The 18,384-nt window shown below is 38.3% G+C and overlaps 1 protein-coding gene across 11 annotated transcripts in view; it reads right to left on the bottom strand.

Moving 5' to 3' along the window:
* The window catches only part of DENND1A (DENN domain containing 1A), a 216,331-nt gene that overhangs the window by 10,846 nt on the left and 187,101 nt on the right, over positions 1–18,384 (bottom strand). For 5 of the 11 annotated variants that reach the window (XM_052814751.1, XM_052814755.1, XM_052814754.1 and 2 more), the window contains 2 exons: positions 11,296–11,355; positions 6,638–6,726 (listed from right to left, as the gene is read on the bottom strand). In XM_052814751.1, the coding sequence (XP_052670711.1) occupies positions 6,638–6,726; positions 11,296–11,355 (149 nt within the window). The remainder of the gene's footprint in view (positions 1–6,637; positions 6,727–11,295; positions 11,356–18,384) is intronic. The other 6 variants (XM_052814753.1, XM_052814758.1, XM_052814756.1 and 3 more) reach the window with 2 other exon arrangements.

Here is an 18,384-nt window from a genome sequence, read left to right as displayed (position 1 = left end):
GCATCTCAGGAGCTTTTTTCATGTGTCAGGATGCATGGACAAATCAGCAGCACATCACACTGGCCAAAAATGAAATGCTGACAAATGTAGATATTTCAAATTTAATTGACACCTAAATGTACTTGAGATAGAAAAAATACACACAGAAAATGTGAGTTCAGGATATGGGAATTAATAAGGAGAATTCTGTAATAATTTTAAAAGATATTTTGGTTATAAGAAAATTAATTTTTTTTTCTTTTTTTATTAACTGTGTTGCTTTTTCACGATTAGAGAGATTATGGTACAAAGCGGTGGTATGGACTTGTCATTATTCTCCTAAAAAGGGCTTCCCAAATTTGAGGGAGGATTTTTTTTTTTTATTAATATATTTTTTTAAAGAATAGCTATACAGCAGCTCTAGGGAATTAAGGAATTTGTCCCTCTTAGACAGTAAAATGAAGAGAATGAGGGATTTGGATGCATGGGCTTTTTCTTGCCAGTATGAAATAGGAGACTTGGGACTGAGGGGATTACCTAGTAACTATTCAATCTGAACAAAGCACAGACCTATCACTGGAATTCCTTCCTGCATATTCTGAATACGCAGTACACCCGAGTGTGAACTAACAAAAAACATTAAAATATCTATTTGATTTTTAAAGTGTCACTTCATATACTGTGAATGTTCATAGGAGCAGAATATTTCCAGAAAAACAAAAACATTAGCATAAAGGATATTTTAAATTAAAACAACAAAAAAATTAATACCACAAGTCATCCAACCAGATAACAAAAACAACAGCTTGTGATCACTACACCCAGTAAAGGCAAGTAATTAATTGTTTTATAGTTTTTATGAACTTTTTACAAATTTTCCAGAGAGCTGGAAATATTAACAAAGAATTTAAAGTGGGAACAAGCTGGATGACACCTCTGCCTGCTCTGACAGATCTAGATGCAAGATTCTGCAAAGTCGTTACACATTTTTGTCCTATTACTCGGTACTAAAGATTCATTCACCAATTTCCCTTGCAGCTACCACATCCCTTTACAAAGGCAAGCTGCATACATTTGGTAGGTTCACTCCAAAGCAGACAGCAGAAATAGGCCCCAAAATTACAGTTTCTTTTAAACCACCATACTGGAAAGGTGGGAGAGCCAGGAAGGACCGGCATTGCCAAAGGGCAGCCCTGCCTGCCTTGTGCTACAGTTCTTGTTTGGCTAGGCCTGTGACAAAACCCGACTACTCTCTGTACGTTTCTTTCCCCTTTGCTGTCCCTTTGCTGGGCACCTGCTTTCTTGGCACCATCTTCATTGCATCTAGCTTCCCCTACACCAATTTTCCCAAGGTAGAGAAACCAAAGCTCACACAGCGAGTCTTGTCTGCTACAGCCTGCAGTATTTTCTTTTTGATTCCAGCCATCCTTGTTCATATAGGTTCTTGCTGGTTTTAGCCTTCTTCCCAAGTAGAGATCCTTGCTTGCAGTGATGCCATGGAAAACCTTTACCATACACAAATTCTGTGTGGCAGAGCTCCGAGAACCTGGTTACAACCACTGGAATTTAATGTGCTTTATGAGCCTGTATCATTCAACACAGCCATCACGCTGACTTCATACTAAATTCAGTGCAATAACCCACTATTGCACTGCATCCTATTTTCATTCATGTGATATAAGGGAAAGCCATTAGCTTCTCTACTAAGTCCTACATGACTTCTGGAAAGCCATAATGAACTGCTGCAGCACTGACATGGGTTTAGCCAGCCCAAGAGCCTTTTGACATGCTGTTAATTGTGAGCCTGACCCTCTGATTTCCTATTTTAATTTCCTCCTACTCTGCATGCCCTGGAAACCAGCGAGTCGGTACTTACAGAAGACAGATTCTAGAGCACTCTGGAAGCCTATTCTACATTTAATAGGAAATCTTGCTGTGGTGTAAAAGAGAGTTCTCAAAAAACTGCCTGTTAAAAATGCAACATCTTATTTCTGTGAACAACTAATTTGTGTTTAAGGAGGCATGTCCCAGATGACTAGGATTGCCCCAGGTGGTAATCCAGCATTTTCTGAGCTCTCATCTACAAACCCTTCCTGTTACTTTATAACTAAAAAAGTTTTTTTTTAAAAAATGATATGTTTTAGAATTAATCAGAAAATTTTAAGAATCATAAACATCACAAACCTTGAATTATTGATAAAATTGTAAAAAAACCCCACTGTCTATTGAAATAGAAAAAGAATTCACTGAAAATTTTGATGGGGGAAACAACAGTTCTTCCACCAGCTCTTCTAAACATGATGGTTTAACAACAGACATTAGCAATAATCTGGGGTGTTCTTTGAAGTCACTGCTCCTGCCCTCCTGTGTTTTAATTGAAGACTGATTAGAAAATGAGCACATACACCTCCAAAACAATGTTTTTCTTTTATATGCATTAAAAAAATTAACTCGTGTAACTGATGATACAAATTTCCTAATATCGTAAGAAATGCCTTAATAAATATAACAACTGAACAGATGTCTACATAATGGTTTACTTTTCAGAGATGACATGCAACATTACAAAGAGAAAAGAGGCTGCCCTGTGAAATGAGTTCACTGGGAGTCAGGCTTGGGTTAGTGGCACGCTGCCCTGAGGATCCTGTCTCCACCAGCTGGAAGGAGGATGCAAAAGTCACAGTTGGAGCTAATGAGTCAGATATGCTGGGAAATGTCTCTGATGCCTTCATGCAGTCATTCAAGACCAAAAAGTTAGTGTTAGTTTTAAATATAGAAAGAAACTCCTCATTGAACAGAAGCTCCTCCTCACAAACATATCCCACACATGAGTACCTGAAAAAAGTAACTGGCTAATAATCAGTTTTGGAACCAGTGCAATTAAGCTAAATATTTTGGTAAAGTTTAGTTTAAGAAAAGCACCCTCTCAGTGCTGCTGCTTTCATGAAATCTCCTCTCATCTGCAGTAAGGGTACTCCAACACTACCAAGTAACATGAGTGAAAATGTTTGTTGTGGTGTTTTCATTCATTTTAGTATTATTGTCGTGGTTTAACCCCAGCCAGCAACTAAACACCACGCAGCCGCTCACTCACTCCCCCCCACCCAGTGGGATGGGGGAGAAAATCAGGAAAAGCAGCAAAACCCGTGGGTTGAGATAAGAACGGTTTAATAGAACAGAAAAAAAGAAGAAACTAATAATGATAATGATAACACTAATAAAATGACAACAGCAATAATGAAAGGATTGGAATGTACAAACGATGCGCAGTGCAATTGCTCACCACCCGCCGACCGACACCCAGCCAGTCCCCCGAGCGGTGATCCCCCGCCCCCACTTCCCCGTTCCTATACTAGATGGGACGTCCCATGGTATGGAATACTCCGTTGGCCAGTTTGGGTCAGGTGCCCTGGCTGTGTCCTGTGCCAACTTCTTGTGCCCCTCCAGCTTTCTCACTGGCTGGGCATGAGAAGCTGAAAAATCCTTGACATTAGTCTAAACACTACTGAGCAACAACTGAAAACATCAGTGTTATCAACATTCTTCGCATACTGAACTCAAAACATAGCACTGTACCAGCTACTAGGAAGACAGTTAACTCTATCCCAGCTGAAACCAGGACAATTATCCAAGAGAGAGAAAACAATGTAATTTTTTTAAAGAGACAACACCTGGCTTTATGTTTTCATTCAGAACAATATAGGAAGATTCTTTCTTACTGGGTCAGAAAAAAGAAAGTTTGTGAAAAAAGTCATGAAAATCCTATCTTTAATTACTATTTTAAAAAAAATCTTTTTCCTTTATTCAAAATGTCATTTTGAGATAAATAATAAGGAAAAAGGTCAGGATTACTGAGTCATTACCTATTTCAAAGGCATTCACCCAAAGTTATTTCTTAGGGAAGCCATTTATTTGGGCTTTAAGTACAAGGTTAGATATTTCCTCCATTTGTGCTTCTGAAATCACAGCTGTAGTGTCAGTCTCATCATCGTTGCATGTTTTATTTCCCATCTCTCCCACTGCCCCAACTTGTTTTTATTAAAACACTCTAACCAGACACCTTACAGGAGATCTAGTTGAGTGCAATATTCTACAATTAACTGTCTGGAAGTAGTTATGTCAAAGTTTGTTTTGCCACCTGAAGCTGGTGACAGGAAAGAATGAAAATAATCAGATCCTGCTGTGACACTGCATTTGAACTGGATAAAATACCAAAGCTGTGAAACATCAGGAAGAGACAACAACTGGTACCGTATAGCAAGTGTCAGTCATATTAGCAACATTACCTGGGTTTCTTCCACATTTAAAAGATGGAAAAATCTATCAGTAAAATGCTCATGAAGAAAAATTAGTCAGTTTATAGCTACAAAGCATCTTCATTATCTTTTATAGATTATTGTCAATCATTTCCACAAAAAGATTTTCATCGTTTACAATTAGTTTTTACTCACTAAAATTAACAGCAATAAATTAAAACCAAGTAAAATAATAATTGTAATTCAATATATTACTAGCATTAGTATAAATATCATTCATGTTTATGTTTATTTCTGTTCTGATACTGGCAGGAATTGAAAATACATGTTAGCAGTAAGCCACACTGGAATGTCAAGCAGCTTTTGAATCCAAAACTGCAGAATCCTTCATATGAAACACACATAATGGTTAAATTGACTCAATTTTCTTCACCTACATGCAGTGAGTCATCATACTACATATTAAGAAAAAACTTTTATTTTAAAAATTCCTATAATCTTTGTGCAGGGACAGCTACCACCCTGTAACAGCACAAGCCCTTTTGCAGGATTTGCAATCCACTCCACAAGAGGGCAACCAAATTCCACTACAAAATGGATAAATAATCCTGTAGAATTTAAAGGTGACCATTCGCTTTAGTTAAAAGCCAGAATATCTCCCCATTCCTAGAGTGGCTGGAAAAAAGCTACCCACGCACTTAACTTTGGACAGGTGGGGGGGGGGGGGCAACCTCCATCTCTTTTTCCCTCATAAACAGTGGTGACAAGGAACTGGTACACATGTAGGAAAAAGGTGTGTTTAAAGAAACCAACCATTTTTCTTTTTATGGGATTTTAGTATCTTCAGATACAACAAATACCCTGTAATCTTGGGCATCAGCTGAAGCATTTCACTTTACTGACAATAAAGCCACCACAGGCTGGGACACAAACAAACAATGCAAAGTGGCTATGACATAAGCAATTACTTTGTGCTGCAGGTAGAGATGAATTACAAGGAAATCTCTGTGACAGATTAGGTAAGTGCAACCATCTTGTGGCCCCCAAGTCTTTTGCTTTTAGTCTGTGAGCAGTTCCAGTGTGACTTCCCATGCTAAGGCTGCACTGCCACAACACTGGACATTTGGAAAATGCTACCCCCACTCAGTGTTCAAGGACAGCGTCGAAGATGCTTCACATGCGGGGAATACCAGTTTAATCTTGCCATGACTTGGAAAATATATACTGGCTCTGTTGCCTGCTGTTTTTACCTCACTGCTCGGTTGTTTCGTCTGGAGTGCCAAGCAGGTCTGTCCCTACTCTAGCCACATTTTTCACAATGCCGCCTTCTAAGATCAACCGCCCCAGGCAAAATGCACAGTCCGTAAGCTTCCCAAATTCTGAACTGAGAGGAGGAAACCTGCTTACTAGGACCCTTAAGAAGTGCAGCTAATACCAGCCTCTGTATCCAATCAGAACTTAGTGCTGTTGAATGTTTTGTACTTCTGAACAGCTGAAGTAGCTACACTCAAAAGAATCCAAATAATTTTAAATCCAAAATGGATATTCATGCAGCCTACACGTATATTTACACACAATAGTGTCTTTTGGGCTATGTTCGTAAGGTTCAATATATCCATTCTCTCCTTAGGTATTCACTTGATGGCCTGTTGTTAAGAGTATCTGCAACAATACACAATATTGTCATCTTTGTAAAAAGTACTTTAATATGTGACATTCATGAAACTATCTGAAAAAAATTTATCCAAGGTAACAGAATATACTGTTCATATGAACAAGAGAGATGTTGGAAAACAACACATTTTATACACCAGCAGTAGGCTACAGCAGTACAACTTATTTGGAATGCTACCCCTGTTTATTTCATAGTCAAATCTAGAGAGATGAACATTTGCTAGTACTATGCAAGACAGTTAAGCTCTACAAGTCTTCACTATAGAGCTCATTACAGACCTCCTGTTAGTGGGACTCTAACAAGCACAAGACACAACCCTTACTGCCATCACTATAAACCAAACAATTCTATATCTTCCAGGTAAAGCCTGGCAAGAACAGTGGATTTGCAGGGATGTGGCTAACAATTTCATTTAAACATAGTTCAAAAAATAGTTCAAAACAAAACAACAACGAAATGAACAAACCCCTAAAACCTGAAAACTTTCACTAAACAGGCTGATCAGATTATGTCTAACTTGGCAAACCAGAATTTTCCAATAAGTAAACTTTGGTTTCTTGCTTTTCACACTCCCTCTAAAATGTTCCAAAAATTAAAAAACAAATTTTTTGTTGGTTAAAAAATTATTTTGATCTGTAGTATGTTTTAATTTCTCCTTTGGCTAGTTCCAGTTCTGAATGCAGCTTGTTCACGCAACCAGAGAGAAGCAAAGCGGCAAAGTACTTACTGTTCTGGACTAGAAACTGAAGTCCTTCGGCCTTCCACAGCAATATTGCTCTTGGGTCTCTTAACAACATGAGGTCTTGGTGGGCGAACCTATTACATACACACACATAGAAGGCATTTCATCAAATACTTCAAATTGATCAAGCAACAGCCATAACAACCAAATATGCATAACCACTGTTATCTTAGAGGTATCTTCCATTCAGAATTGCTTTTAAAAGTCTTTTTGTGCCACAACAATGTTACAAATGAATACAGATATACAAATGCATATAAAGTACAAATATAAACTACAGGGACCCACAACCTATTTAAGGACAAAAACACCCACGTTTTCGAATAGCAAATGAAACATATATGCTTGTCACTGACTGTCAGCTATTAGCAAAGCAAGGAAAATTTGTTCCACTGTCCTGTTTGGTACAGGCTAAATTTCTGATAAAAGATTCCCTAAATGTGAGCTTCCCCTTAGTTGATAGAGTAAAATCGGAAAATCCTGTGTGTTGCTGTACATTATACTGGAAAGTGGATTTCAGCTCTGACATCATGATCCTTTTGTCCTCTTGTTCATAGGAACCCAACTTCTCAAGTGAAGACTTCTGTGTAAGGGAGCACTGAAAAATTTGTACTTAGAATAAATGTTATAACATGAAAAACATAGCTCATTCTTCATTAAAAATTTGCTTCCTTTCAGCAGCTGAACAGAAACCCTTGCCACAGATATTATAATTATCAGTCCTAATGTTATGTTAGTGTATCTTTTGCTGTCTGTAATAAAATCCAAAGCTTTTCTGTGGAAGATGATGTTGCTGCCAATCCAATCTTAAATAACATATCCATCACCTTCTTGATTTCTGAACATTAGCTTAATTTACTTACATTAACTCCACAACCAAACAAGTTTTACTTCAAGGAAAGGAATAAGCACACGTGATCTCCACATAGGCAAAGTTTATGCATGTGCCTACCTATACTAGTGAGTAATCCTGTTGATGAACTTACCCTTTGAGTCAAATGTGGGAATAAACATTTGCAGCATCAGGGTCAGGCTGTACAAACAAGCTTTCCATTTTTTGTTAAGAAAGTACGTCTGAAACGGACTCTGATTTGTTGGCTTAACTGAATGCTAGTTTCAACAGAAATCCCCAAAGCCCTCAAATAAAGTTAGGAATATAACTCAACTTCTGACCACCCTGAGCTTGAGCTCCCTTAATAACCATAATATAAAGGAAGCTGTTAAAGGCCTACAACCTAAGTGCTCTTTGGATAACTAATAAATTTGTTTGCAATGACAGAATGGATGCAGATTTCCTCCCACCTCTGCGAGTTTTTGTTGGCTTTTCTTTTTTAATTATTTGTTGGGGGGATGGGGTGTTTCTGGTTCCCCCCCACCCCAGCATGCAAACCTCAAATTTTCTTGCCAGGAAAAAGCCACTGAATTGTGTGTAGTGTTTCTGTACTACACAACAGTATGCAGAAGACAGTAGCAGGATTATTGTATTGAATTTTCATTTCAAAGGAAATGGCATACAGCAGATATGATGAAGAAATCCAGAGATGTATTGCCACTATTTCTTAGGAAAAAGGGCTTATAAAAAGGTCAGATGTTAAGGTCTTGAAGATCAGTCCCCACACAAGGCTGCTCCTCTCTACAATAAAGACGGCTTAAGAATGTGAATTTATGGCAGGAATGGAAGGATTAAGTTTGTGGCAACTTCAACTGAACTTGCAACGTGGTGAAACATGGGGAAAAGAACAACAGAGCTAATTAGACGAGCTGAGCTGTCAGAGTGCGGCTGAATGGCTCGGTGCCAACAAACAAAAGGAATGGGCTGGCAATCAGCAGGATCGATGAAGAATACTGCTTCATTAGGGTTGATAAAACAGAGAGAGAGAGACCAAGAGAGAGCAAGTGCGTGCAAGAGAGGGGGGAGAGAAGCAAGAGGAATTGGGGAAGAGAGCGAGAAGGAGAAAGAGGAAAAGAGAGGAAGAAAGAAACCTGTTTAATTAAATCTGAGCTGGAAGATGATGTGTAAAGCTGGCTTGTCATCATGCTGTGAACACTTTCACCTTTTGGTTGGTACCCTGGGGGAGTGATGGTGATGAGGGAGAGAGATGAGAGTTTTGGATGGCTCCAGGGGGCCACCAGACCAGTAAAGTGCAGGGTGACATGCTAAGTAGGATTTAGAGCATTGTTCATGGGGGACTGCAGGGAAAAGCCAGGAATCAAGCCAATTCCTTGCTGGATTTTGAGCTTTATGTAGCCAAATAGGCAAGGTTAAATGCTTATCAAATGCAAAAGTATAAAATTTTTTATGAAATTACGTAAGCACACAGCCAAAAGAATAAAGGTAAACATCCAGTACAGAAGGGTTAAATGTGCGTATTACTGTCCCCATCAACTTTATGCATAATTATTATATTTTAACTTTTTCTAATTGAATGAAGTTTCCAAACAGCCACCATTAATCCAAACAGATCTCTATTAATTATAAGCAACAACCCTCTCTTTTTCATAATACCACCACAACTCATTTCCAAAACAGCAGAATGTAAAGACCATATCTGTTCTGCTTCCTTAACCTTTCTTTGGTCTGTGTTTTTGGTTTTATTATTAGTAATGACTCATATTGCAAGGACTAGTGCCCAGGGATTCCTCCTCATAACAGATATATCTTGAAAACAGTAAGTATTTCTCAGGAATTCTGGTATTATGTGGACTTGGTTGGAAGAGCAGAGGGACCTGGTCTCCTCCTTCAGTGCTTGCTGTAAAAGGCTAGGATAAATTACTTGCCAATACCCACCTCTGTAATATATGTCAAGACTGAGAGAGGGAAAAAGCAGCCTGCACAAAGTATTATTTACACACACAAAAATGTGTTTCAACTATTAAAAGCCAAATAACAGTTCTGAACAACAAATTTATGTATATGTGGTACAAGCATATTTTTGGGGAGTGATTATAATCATTTATATTTATCTTGAATTTCCTCTTGATGAATGAAGCATTTCTGTTCCACTTACTGACACAGCTAGATGAATGCAACAGGAGCTTTTATTATTACATTTCCAACCTTTTATCAATCACATTGGGAGCAAAGACAGTTGACATAAACACATTATAGTGAGGACTATTAATGCACTACAGCTGGGAGATTAAACAGTCTTAGCAAGACTTGGATGTAATAAATTACTCAATCTGAACAATACTGTTCAGCAACTTTTGTGCAGAGGAATCGCAATGTGTCCTCGTACACCTGCCAAACACAAACCAAGAGGGCTATGAAGAACTATGGGAACCCTGTAGTACCATGGAAGGTTCGATCCTAGTGTAATGTATCTGCAAGGGTTTCCCATACCCATTACATTTAAAAGAACAGATATAAGCATAGTTAATGCTACCTTTTAAACACAGAAAACAGAAATCTTCAGAGCAGGAATCCATAAAAATGACTCTGTTAAGCTTAATACCCAGAGTTAAAAAGAGGGAGGAAAAGAAACACATGCTATTGCAATGTAACATAGGAACATGCACCGAAGATCAAAAGTTAGCACACACCCAAGTGCACTTGTTAACCAGTTGCCTGCTCATCCAAAACACATTTTTAAGAAGTTTTAGCAAGATTAGATTTGAAAACTTGCATATCTCTTTCTTATGCACATACATGTATGTATAAGGAAGCAAGGAGTAAGATGTATTTGTCTTTTGGGGGAATTATATTCATAAACCAAAAATCCCGAATAGAAATGAGTGTCTTCCAAGGCTGTTGCAAAAAACAACACCCCGTCTAAACTGACATCACTTTCCTGTACTACTAAAAAACAAACAAACAAACAAAAAAACCACCAACAACAACAAAAAAAATCACTGGTGCAGATCCAGCACAGTCTCCAGTTTTAAAGCCATCTGGCATAGTTAATATATAACAATTGTCCTACAGTTACTGTTTTGAATGAAAAACTGCTGAGGTAAGGTATCCCTGCGTAATACAGTACAGGTATTGCACCGAGAATAATTTCTGTGTAATTCTTCTATGGAAGAGTCACTTCTTCTGGCCAACATGCTGTGCCTACATTTTTTATACTACGTAATTACACAGAGTCCCAGCTTGCATTTTAAATTAACATAAAGTATATATGTATGTCATTCATAATGTGGTACTAATGTTCTACCACCCAAATACAGACTTCGCTTTTTTCATGTGTATTCACTTATTTATTCCATGGAGAAAAATTAAGCATCCCAAATTAATTTAAAGCATAACTTGCAGACAATAAATACTTTCTCTTCTGAATTCTGCTTCCTTTCATATTTGAGTTTAGTGCAAGTCTTCAAAAGCTCACTGGCTAAAAACTTATGCCAACCTAGCAAGACCTTTTGTTTAAGAAATCACCGCAAAAGTAAAAACAAATGTTGCAACAGCTGCATCAGTTACCTGCAGAACTCACTGAAAGCTGCAGAACTCATCAAAGAAAAGCAGAATAAATGCAGGTCCCAGGGCTGTGCCGCAGGAGAGAAGGGAGTTTAGGAGCGTAATTCACACGTTGCTTTTTTGCAAAGTTTGACAATCCAAACTACCAAGGTTTAGTAATGCTACTAAGAGCGTAATTCAGGCAGTGTTAAGCTGTGGCAGTGAAACAAAACTACCAACTACTCACGGGCCTAGATGAACGCTGTATCTTTGGAGGCGGTGGCCGAGGCGGACGGAGTCTTTGCTGCTGTATCAAAGTGGAAACTAAATTAAAGTCACCTACATGAAAACACCTCTGATTTTGTGGCAAAAGCAGTATGAGTGGATGACAACACATGATTTACCTTAGCTTCATACTCACCTCACCAAATACAAGTTTTCTTTTCTTTCTACCCCCCCCGCCAAACAGTGACAAATCTCATGATGTACAAAGTGCCACAATAGTAAAGGTAGCTATATCTGCCTGTTGATGTAGTCTTAACATAGCTTATGTTAAACTAAAGGTAGCACAATCACCACTCCACACCAGATCATCCAAAATTACTGAGACAACAAAGACGCTCAAGGTAGATTCTTGGACCTCCACGTCCAAGTGTTCTAGACAACATTTATGCAAATGGAAAGAATCCTGCAAAGCAAGATATTCAAAAAAGCTTCCACTAAAATCTTGTACTGGTTTTGGCTAGGGTTGAGTTAATTTTCTTCCCAGTAGCTAGTATGGTGCTATCTTTTGGATTTGTGCTGGAAACAGTGTTGCTAATACAGGGATGTTTGTTACTGTTTACACAGGGTCAAGGCCTTTTCTGCTCCTCACCCCACCCCACCAGGGAGGAGGCTGGGGGGGCACAAGAAGTTGGGAGGGGACACAGCCAGGAGAGCTGACCCCAACTGACCGAAGGGATGTTCCATACCATAGGACATCATGCTGAGCAATAAAACTAGAGGGAAGGTTGGCCGGGAGGCCACTGCTCAGGGACTGGCTGGGCATCGGTCAGTTGGTGATGAGCAATTGTTTTCATTTGCATCACTTGTCTTGGGTTTTATTTCTCTCCCTTTGTTATTTTCCTTTTCATCACAATATTTTTTTTTCCCAATTATTAAACTGTTCTTATCTCAACCCATGAGTTTTCTCACTTTTATCCTTCCAATTCTCTTCCCCCCCCCATCCTGCTGGGGGTGAGTGAGAGAGTGGCTGTGTGGTGCTTAGCTGCTGGCTGGGGTTAAACCACAACAAATTTCAAGAGTGATTTTAGTGCTTGTGAAAACTTACAGTAAAGGCCTCAAACCAGTGAAGACATTTAAGAGCATGGGAAAAAACCCTAAGTCAAGTAAACTTTTCATACACTTAAATACGAGCACATGTTTAGACACTGTACTGGATCAAGGTTTAAATGCATTGCCCAGAGCAAAGTGTGTACTGTCATTGTAAAGAAAATGAAAAGCCCCATCAGCAACAGTTCTAATGAAGACAGAACAGTGCATTAAGATGCCTATTTTGGTGTTTCAGTTTTTAAATTAACAGTTGGCCAACTCATTGCTTTGTAACAGCACTAGAGCTACTCCAGTCCAGTTGCTTTTGACTGAGCTAGCAGCATGACTCTCCTCACACAGATGGCATCTTAAGGTATAGTCTGTTAGACAAGGAATCCACTGACAATTAACAAGATTCTGAATAAAACCACCCCTAAAGTACAACTTCAATATTGAGAACAAGACCACAGTTAATGTCCTTTCTGTGGCAGCTTGTGTACATGTATTAGCACTTGAAGAGAGAAGTAGAGCCCTCAGTGAGGAGTGCATGGGAATGTCTCTGAACACCTGCTCGACCCGACGGTGCCGATGACTGCATCACTGTCCCCAGCCCATGGTGCCTTCCACAGACAAAAACCCATCAGCCGTACAGAGAAGGAATAGGAACTGGCAGTGGGAGTCAGCTTCTTCAGGCAGAAAAAGAAAGCTTATGCAGATTACTGTATTTCTTTCCAAAAAAGATTCCAGATTCACATCTCAGCAGTTCTTAACTTTTTACTAGCATAGTCTTTATTCTAGATTGACAGACATTCTCTCTCAACTACCCTCACACCGAGTAATAGTACAACTCCAGCCTATCCTTTTTCATACCATTTACGTTCTCTTCTCATATCTATTAAGACTTTTCTTTCAAATTTGCCATTAAATTATACTTCTGCATCCATTGGTTCATTTCTCCTTACTTGTGCTGTCAATGAAGGAGTGCCAGACTGCACACATGTACTTGGCTCAGCTTTTCGGGGTGGGTGAGGAAAAAAAAAAAAAAGGACACTTGGGATGGAGAGAGCTGAGGCCAGAATTATTCCATGTGATAGCTTCCCTCTGTATTTTCCAAGAAAGCAAGTATGAAAACAAAGAGAACAAAGAGAAATGACAGGGTGGCGAGCTGAGGTGGCTGCCATTAGCCCTACTGAACTGTTTCTCTCCTGTACCTTATATTACTCAATTCAGTCACAGAAGTTGAGTTATGCTGCTGTGTATCTTCCCATCTTATCTGCTCGGGCTGAGAGCACAATCTTAAAATATATTTAACTTCTGTTATGTAACAGCATACTTATTTTCCATTGTTTCAGAAGCATAATGGAACAGCTGAAAAATCTGAAATTTGCATTTTTCTAGTTACTTAAAAGACATTCACTTACTACCTAGCAACTTAGGCTAAGTACTTGATGAAGCAGAAAAACAAGACAAAATTAGTATTAATTTATTTTTTCAAATTTTTTATGCCTCCTGCATATATACTTCCCTTTGTCATTTTTTCTCTTTTACTTACCTAGAAATTGTGAACATTTCTACATTAGAAAATTCTCAAGTAGGTTATTTAAGTGGGAAATCTAAGTATTTTCCTAAATCCATGCCTAGCAGTGTCGTCTTTGATTTGGGAATCAGTTTTTCCTTTCTATAGCAAAAGCCAGGATAATTTTTGAGGAAACACTGCAAGACTGTAGCACCAACAGTATTAGCTGATGAACCAATGGCAGTATTATTAAAGCTTCTGAAAAAAGTGTGACAAAGCAAGACAGACAGACAACTGAGGATTACCTCCCAGTGAGATGGTCAATACATTGATTATAGTCACTGCAAGGACATGTACAACTGAACTGTCCTCACCCACCCACGTACTCGCTGGAGGAAGAATATTTTTCTGAGAAAATGTGTAACAGGCTTTGTTAATTATCTGCCACATCACTGTTTGATTAGACAGTGGCAATAAAACCAAGTTTTAGATATTTGGGGGTATCTGAAAACTATGCTTTGTGTTAAAAGAGTCACCAATATTGGTACCCTTTTCAGCTGAATTACTAATATGAACTGAAGAATATCCACATACAAGTCAGAGAGTACACAAAAGAGTAAGAGCATTAGATATTCCAGTACAATGTGGAGGAGTTTAATAGGACCACCATCTCATTGCATACTCCTTGCTTGCTGACAAACCACATGCAGTGCTAATATTGTACTCCTGCTAGTCTTAATTGTCCAACAATTACAAGTCAGACCTTAAAACATCATCATGTTGGCCTAGAACTCAAAACTATATATACATGTATTTTTTTCCTTTTGGTCTCCGAGTGATGATGTAAGCCTATGTTGCTTTCAATTTTCCTCTCAAGTGTTTCAATGTCCTCTCATTTCAATGTCCTCTCATTTCAAGAGTGTCAAAAACTCTCTTTATATGAGCTGTGATTCTCATTTAATTACTCCATGACCAAGGAATACTGAAGACAGAATTTCTCCAGGTTTATGATATACTCATGAGTTTACACTTACTGAGGTTACCTCAGCTTCCATTTTATTTGGGGATTGTGAAATTGACATATTTTTAAAAGACTATTTCTCTACTTAATTATTTGTAATTCACACAGACTTTTTTTTAACACAATCTAAAACCATAAGCTCAAGTGTAACGTCATACCTGCAGTCACCTCTTCCCAGCATTCTCCTCCTGTTTACTAAGCTTTCTATTGGTATCAGCATTGATTCATCTTGCTGCTCTTCCAAACTTACCTTTTCAGTGACTGAACTCTCCTCTCCTCTTACTGAAGTTATCACATGACAAATCAATGCCAGACAGACTGACATCTTAAATTCCAGGTGGAATTCAGTCCAGCCAAAATTTACTGATAAATCCATAGCTTTGAAGAGTCATAATCTAAACTCCTTATGGATCTACCCTAGAAAAAAAAATCATCATTCAAATTCATGACCTTGCTACAAGACTTGCCAGCGAAAGAAAGGATGGATAGCTGCTTTTTCACTGTCATCTGTTGCATCAGCATCTTGAGAAGCTTTCCTCAGACATCAGTTAAAATTCTGCATCTATCTACTGAAAAGTTTCTTGTTTCTCCTCCAGAACAGCTGGTACTTTTCTCTGCAAGTGGCAAGATACTGGACAAGACACATGATACACAAGGTGAGCCTATACAAGAAGAAGCATTGATACACTCCAGGAGAAGTTTCAACTGGCTCATTTTTGGTGAAGGTTCTATGATGCAGAATTCATTTAGATGGAAAAGGAAGGAAAGAGGGAAGGAAAGGGAAGAAGTTTTCTTCTTTCTCTAGATCATAGGAAGATTTCAGACAGAATGCTGTAGTTTGCCCAAGGATAGAACAAGCACATGCTAGGGCACATTTTGTGCAAGTACCGTTTTAATTCTATGTAAGTGAAATAAAAATTACCCTATATATTTATATATAAGCCAAGAGTTTCAAGCTGAAATGCAGACTCAGGTGAGGAGAAGATAGTGGGACTTCCAGGCAAATAAGCGAACTACCACATAAAAACTATCTGAAGAGAACAGTTTCACAGACATATGACATGTTCCTGATGCAAAATCTAGCAGCAGTTATTTGGTGTACATACCAGAGTTGGGATTTCTCTCGTATTAGGGTTCTGTTTATATGCAGGTCAGCACACAGAGTGCATCTAATGCTATGACAAACTGGGGGGTTGGGGGAGCAGGTCTAGCGAGGGAGAGGAGTTGTAACTCAGCCAAATACCCTCCTAAAATGAGATCCCAACAGTGCTTTCTGAACAAGCAGAAAGACAAATGCTGAGGTTTCATTTTCAAGGATGCTTAGATCTAGGAGCAGTGCATGCATAAACTACATCTGCTCCCAGAGCAGTGCAGGCAGTCTCAGAAGTTACACAATCCTCCTAAGAGCTGGACTAAGGCAGGCTCTTTATATCCATGCACTGAGCTGAAGGAAACCAACTGGTCCCACAGTCCAGATCTACGGGGGATAAGGTTAATACTAAACTGCACACAGTGGCTGAGTTAACTACAAAAACTAGAGTGAAGAAAGGGGTTTGGTAAAGCAGGAGAACACATAGTCCGTGGGCATTTGTACACAAAGGGCCTCTCTATCAGACATTTCCTGATGCTACTGATTAAACAGAGGCAGTTTTCTTTGGGTGATGGTTACAGGCAGATCTACTCAGTAACGATGAACTACTCCTTTGCAGGGGCTAATACTTTCATACCCTTATCCTGTCACTGGATTATTTTTTCCAGCTGAGATTTAAATATCACATATGATTAAGCTTTCATCTCTGATCAAAAATAATTGTATGTGTTTCCACAATAAAGACACATACAAATGGTGCTTTGGGAAAAGATTAAAGGTATAGAAACTTTTGCTTCTCTTGGACTTTTAAATAAGCATCATGTTAACTCTCAGAACTATGACCTCAGTACTTGTAACAACACAGTCAAATCCAACACTCAGATTCAAATTTATCTTATCCACTAAGTGCTACCAGAAATAAAGTTCATTTTGAGGTCTTGTATGTATTGCACCACAAACTACATTTCTCAACCCTAAAGAGATCTGAATAGAATGATAAGACAAAACTACATATTCACAGCAGCGTGTTCTCTCCATTAAATACGGATAGGGAAACAGTATGGTTTAAATCAGTGAAGCATAGAAAAGAATAGGCAAAGGGCAGTGAGGAGTAACTGACGTGGAGGTCTGCCAGGAGGTAACAGTTATTTGCCCTTTACCAAAGCTTTATTTTTAATGTTGATGTTAGTATCTGTCACCAGAATGGGATAAGCAAGTATATTTAAACTATATGAAGACCATATTTACTGGAAAAGCCACTGATTTGAAGTTAATTTGTTAATGCAGCAAAACACGTTGTTTCTAAAAGGTCAGTAGGGGAAGCTGTGTTGGAATATCAACTTAATTATCTGTGCTGTAAGAAGGAACGGGTACAAAACAGCACATGACTACATTGCTAAAAGCTGCTAAATGCTATTCTAGGTATGTTCCTAAATGTATATACTTTAGTTTTTTCTATGAAGGGGAGAAATGTCTAAATTATCACTTTCTTACCAATAGCTGTTTACCAGCACACGTTTTTACTCTAGGTATTTTCTTAATTGTCTTGTTCTAAATACTTCTGAAGCAACAAGACAGAAAATTTGCAGAAAGCCAATTTTATGACTGCAGATCTGGCACTGTTTTACTAATTATCAGACAAGTGATTTTAAGCTATGAGATGCTGGAGGAAGAAAAATCTTACTTTTACACTGTAAAAATATGATTTAAAAATTACAGATCCCACATCTCATAAAGTAGTTATTATACATCCAACTAACTTTCACAATACAACTATTTCATTTTTTTTAAACTAGAGAAAACACTACAAAAAGATCATTTTTGTTCTGCAAGGTAACAGCTTGTGAACAGAATACTATCTCAAACTAATTGTGGATGTCTGTTGAGATTTTTTTTTTTAAAGTGGTAATCAAAACAGAGCCTTTATGAGTAAATTAGAGGTGCTATTTCATGTGCAGCAACAAGTGCAACTAGAAAAAAAATGCATAAAGGAAACACAACTAGATGGAAACTGGTTTGTCAGTACATATAGAAAGAAGTGTTTCTCCTTCTCAATTAGTAGTGAGGGGTGTTTCCAATAATTTCCAAAGCAAAGCTTTTCTATACGAATATCTTAATTTCATTCAGATATTCAGGACTGGTTTAAAAACTGCTAGTACGTTTTAAAGACAATCAGACATGGGATAGCGATGCACTGTCCTGAATGTACCCGTGCTCAAAAACATGCTGCAAAAGATCTGAAGTGCTGACTTTGGAAGAATATGCTGGACCTCAACTGAACACTCAATTAAAAAAAAAACAACCAAAAAAAAAAACCCAGAGAAAATAACAACACTGAAAAATGTATGGTACCTAAAAAGATTCAGTACAGAAAGCAGATGGAATCTATGATGCAGCT

The sequence above is a fragment of the Harpia harpyja genome, chromosome 19 (genome assembly GCF_026419915.1).
Source record: "Harpia harpyja isolate bHarHar1 chromosome 19, bHarHar1 primary haplotype, whole genome shotgun sequence".
In the NCBI taxonomy this organism is placed as follows: domain Eukaryota; kingdom Metazoa; phylum Chordata; class Aves; order Accipitriformes; family Accipitridae; genus Harpia; species Harpia harpyja.
The sequence above is the reverse complement of the archived record's forward strand: the minus strand, read 5'-3'. Positions and strand labels throughout refer to the sequence as shown.